At 37.7% G+C, this 4,737-nt stretch overlaps 1 protein-coding gene across 3 annotated transcripts in view; it reads left to right on the top strand.

Moving 5' to 3' along the window:
- The first annotated feature begins 553 nt into the window (after positions 1–553).
- sf3b1 (splicing factor 3b, subunit 1) overlaps positions 554–4,737 on the top strand; it is a 53,583-nt gene continuing 49,399 nt past the window's right edge. For all 3 annotated transcript variants that reach the window (XM_057852201.1, XM_057852203.1, XM_057852204.1), the window contains exons 1-2: positions 554–713; positions 1,199–1,374. In XM_057852201.1, the coding sequence (XP_057708184.1) occupies positions 677–713; positions 1,199–1,374 (213 nt within the window). In that variant the 5' untranslated portion in view covers positions 554–676. The remainder of the gene's footprint in view (positions 714–1,198; positions 1,375–4,737) is intronic.

The following is a 4,737-nucleotide window of genomic DNA, read 5'->3' as shown; positions in this document are numbered from 1 at the left end:
CAGCTGCTAATGCAGGAGACAAATAGCAAATACCACGCCCCTTTCTTCAGAATCAGTTTCTTTATTGGTCAGCGGAGTCACATTGACAGATTCTTATTGGTTACTTATGATGTACGTCATCAAGGAACTAATAAAACGTCCCACTGTCACGAGATGTTGACTTGTGTGTACAGTCCAGTTTACATCTTTTTTTTGTGTGCATTTTTTTTTTATCAGTACCATCGATGGCGTCATCGATACGAGTTTCAGGAACACAGTTGTGAAAAGGGATTGAGATACATGCGTTCCCCCAACTAATTTGACAATCTAATAACTATTGAACTTTTTATTTTTTGTGCTTTTGTTATTTGTTTTATTTAACACATATTCACACAAGCAATTTTTGCCATAAACTGTATTGTCAAATAATGCCAGACATGAACGAATCTTCTGAACTAGTTTTTACGCGTAAAAAAATGTGAGTCGGACATTAAAACAAGATTTTTTTTTCTTGTATATAGCACTTGACAAAATTCGGTTAGGTTTTCGCGCAGTTATTTGCGAGTTATGGTGAACGATATGAATTGTCTTATTTTGGCGTAGAGCAAAAACGGATGTGCCACCGTTGTGTTAACTAGATTTTGACGGACTTCCTGTTTCAGTCGCGAAGACGCGAACAACCAGAACCACCACCAAAATGGCTACCACCGCCAAGATCGCCAAAACACACGACGGTAATGTTTAATCAAAATGGTTTATTCGCATAGGTTTTCAGATACCCAATAATTTCATGTTAGTAAAAATGTTTTAGATTGAATAAATCTAGAAGTCTTGTGTTTATGTATCAATGCCTACTGTGTTAAAACTAGAAAAACAACGGGCCGAGAGACGACGCAACGCGGTCGGATTTAGATAATGGCGCTGGTTGCTATTTTGTAAGCATTTTAGCCCGCACATCCTCTTAATATTTTGTTAGCGCTATTTTTCACCGAGCGTCCGTCGTCCTTAAGGAATCAAATCTTATTTTAAGCTGGGGCCGTTATCTATAGTATCATTTAGTAACTATAAAGCGTCTAGAGCTAACGTTAGCATCAAAGCTAACGCCGTAACGCGACTATACGCTACACGTTCTTTGAATTTTTATGCACCCATGTCTTTTGACATTTGTTCCCACAGTTATTTGTGCGTCTTTTAAAACTATTTGATTGATCTTGCGTAGATATCGAGGCCCAGATCCTGGAGATCCAGGGGATGAAGGCCAGTCTGGCGGAGGAAGGAGATGATCAAGGAGTCGGCCTCGTTTCAACTGGGTTTTATGACCAGGAGATCTATGGAGGAAGCGACAGTCGTTTTGCTGGCTATGTCACTTCCATCGCTGCCAACGAACAGGAAGACGTAAGATGTTTTCCCTATTAAACATGTTGGCAAGTATGTTTTCATAGTTGTCAGGTGGGCGGTTGGTTGTCAAAATGTTAATCGCATTGCCCAGTATTGTGAGGTTCCACTTGTGTTCTAAGTGCGTTACCAAAAAATTCAGTGGTTTCATGAATCATGCTAAAGTACATTTTACCCTGAATAATTGTGAAATTGATTTTCATTTGACACAAGATCACTTTGATAAGCAAATATTTTAAAAATCAGTCATTTACTTAATGAGTGCCATTGATGGCGATACACTGCCAGCCCTCACAATTAGAAAGGATTGGACGTCTATTGCGGTCAATGGCTGCAAATTAATTGTTTTGTAGATTTTTTTTTTTTTAATTAGGAGAAAATAACGTCCTTTTTTTTTCTATTACAGAGGCACTAAAGCAGGGGTAGACAATAAGGGAAATTTTAATGTTCACTGGCCCCACTATCAAAACCACTGGCCCAGGTTAACGAGTCACTCATTGATCCCAATAATCACGAAAAAGAACAATTTTTATGAATAACATTTGTATTTTTGAAGTAGATTTAATGATAAGTGCAGCAAAACTGGGCAAAAACATGAACATAGTGCAAGTAATCCTAGTCCAATTCCATAAGCATTCCATAATCACTCCAGTATAGCCAGCTCTTCCTCGATCTTCTCAATTGGCTGAGTTTTGCGCCCTCATTATTAATATATACAACTAATAATTCTACATTCTATAAAAAAAAACTATAGTTAATTATTTTTAAAAATATCATAATAGTCCAAAAATAATAATAAATACAGTGTCACACCAAAATAAAAGCCTTGCAAATAAGATGTTTTTTTTTTTTTTTTTTAAGATTTAAAGATAAATTTGAATTTATTTCTATAATTTAACAACATCTCTGAATATACAGCTCATTATTTACTAGGGCTGCATCCATCGAATATTTTAGTAATCGAGTATTCTACTGAAAATTCCATCAATTAATCGAGTAATTGGATAAAATATAGTTTTGGTAAAGAGCAATTATAAATATACATGAGAAAACAAGACATTTCACCTAATATTGAACCATTTTTAGACAATGTCTTCATTCTAGATGTACATTGTTAAAAACGGCCAACAATTGCATCTCAGATGTGACTAGAAAAAAAAAACAAATTCACTGCTTTCACTCAAAAAACTTAAGATCTTATTTAAAAAAAAAAACTTATTTCCTCCCTAAAAATGTCATTATGCTTGATAACACACATCACCTAAATGCGAGGTGTTTTCCCCCCACTTGTTTCAATTGAATTTCCATTTGTCTCAAGCTATTTTTAAGTTCTAGTTGAGTTTTAAGTTTAAATTGTAAGTTCTGATAGGATTTAGTGTTTTTGCAGTGTTCAAAATAAATGTATACCTGCTGTATTGGCGCACATTAGGCACCAGTGCTAATTGTTTTTTTATTCATAAATGACTACTGAGCTAAAATTATCAGTGTAGTTTTATTATTTGATTGCAATCACGTTAGAAATTTGTTCTGCAAATACGTTTTGACAATAGTCACAGTGTGACCTGACAACGTTCCTTATTATGCAAGTACCTGCCCTCTCTATTGGTCTTCCACGCCCACTAATTAATTTTTAAAAATTTTTTTTTTATAATCGAGTAATCGGACAATTAATTCAACGATTAATTGGATAAATATCACTTTTTTCAATTGCTTTCACAATTTAACTTGAAGTTGTTTTAGGCATTTTGTTAGCAACAATGAAGACAAAATGGATGACTATTTCCTTTTAAAATGTTCTATTAAAGCTTTCGTACATAATACTTGATAGTTTTAATAAAGGTTCTGAGTATAAAACACAAAAAGAATTTCTCAGTATCAGGCATGAAAATCTCTCACCTTTCGGCGAAATTCGCCGTTTTGAAGTCAAAAAGGATGACCTACGTGAATCGTGTAGATCCGAGGAGAATTTTTTTAAGAGGGGTGGGGGGGGGGGGGGTTGGCATGTGCCAGTTACCTTCACGGTTTACCATGCTATGAAAACGTCGCGGTTACAAAACCACAAAAAAATTCTGTCAGACAGTAGTACGTATTCGTTATTTTTCATGTGTCAAAAATGCAGCCAGAAGTGGCTTGGCACGGCAGCGCTTACCCCTTCCCCTTTTGATGCTGCGTGTGTCAGTGACGCTATTCCAGCAAACCCAAAAACAAACACTCCAAACACAAGGCGTACTTTTCTTCAATTTATTGATCTCTCAAATCGTGGTAACTAAAATATACCAAATGAATACATTTAAAACGTTGTGCAATCGTATTTTTCCACGTGAGTAGCTTCAACAGTTTACCTTCATGAAAAAGTTCGCCAAAAACAAAACACACATTTTCCTTTCAAATTCAATACACAAAGTTACTAAAAACTTACAAAGACGAATGATAGGCAAGGCTTAGCTAGGAGAGCAACTACACTGAGGTTAATCACAGCCGCTGAGAGAGAAACAAGTTTGAATGCAGGGGGAGAAAAAGAGAGCGTCAAAGATCGCTAATAGCGACAGATGATCTTGTCCTAAGCACAAAGTCACGTTCGATGGACGAGGAGAGGTCTCACTCCCAATTTTTTTTTAGATAAATGCAGTGTTTCCCACCAATGAAAGAGACTGTGCGCCCCCCCCCCCCCCCCCCCCCCCGCCGGAAAAAAAAAAAAAGATACTAATCAGATGCGTCAGTCAGCCGATTAAACAGCTGTAGCCCACTCCACTCTACTACCCGCGCGAGTGAGAGCAGCATTTTAGAGTAGTATTTTATTTATTTATTTATTCATTTAAGAGACGCAAGAGGAACGATTAGGAAGAATGGGAGAACGAGCGAGATAGCGAGAGATAGCGGTCGCATGTCGTAGCAGCCAGCTGTTATTTTGTTATTGTTTTTCTTTATTATTGTTACCACAATCAAGTGGGTAAGCAAATACAGACTTCTCTCCTTCTTCCCCATATCCGGGGCATTACAATAGTTTGGATCGGACTTTTCGGCGAAAGTGAGCGGTGGACGGCCGTCTTGGACGGAAAGCAAACTTTGATTGAACTTGCGCAGAGAGGCGGGGCCCAAAATAAAGCCTTGCTCTATTTTCAGAGCGTTGGTCACAGTAAAGTATTTATTAGTTCAAGCAGAGTAAAATGATACATATTCACGGTACAAGAACGTCGTTTCCGTGTCCATCGATTGGTAAGAAAAGGCTGTTTGTACGAGTGACGTGTGGGCGCTCCCGTCGGGGGGACATTTCGCGTGGAGTGGCTATTTTTCGGCACAACACCGACGCGCCAACTTCAGACGAAAGTTGGATAAATGCGCCACCCCGCCCCCCCAATTTCG

Source organism: Corythoichthys intestinalis, chromosome 12 (assembly GCF_030265065.1).
Source record: "Corythoichthys intestinalis isolate RoL2023-P3 chromosome 12, ASM3026506v1, whole genome shotgun sequence".
In the NCBI taxonomy this organism is placed as follows: domain Eukaryota; kingdom Metazoa; phylum Chordata; class Actinopteri; order Syngnathiformes; family Syngnathidae; genus Corythoichthys; species Corythoichthys intestinalis.
This window is presented reverse-complemented; position numbering and strand designations above follow the sequence as displayed.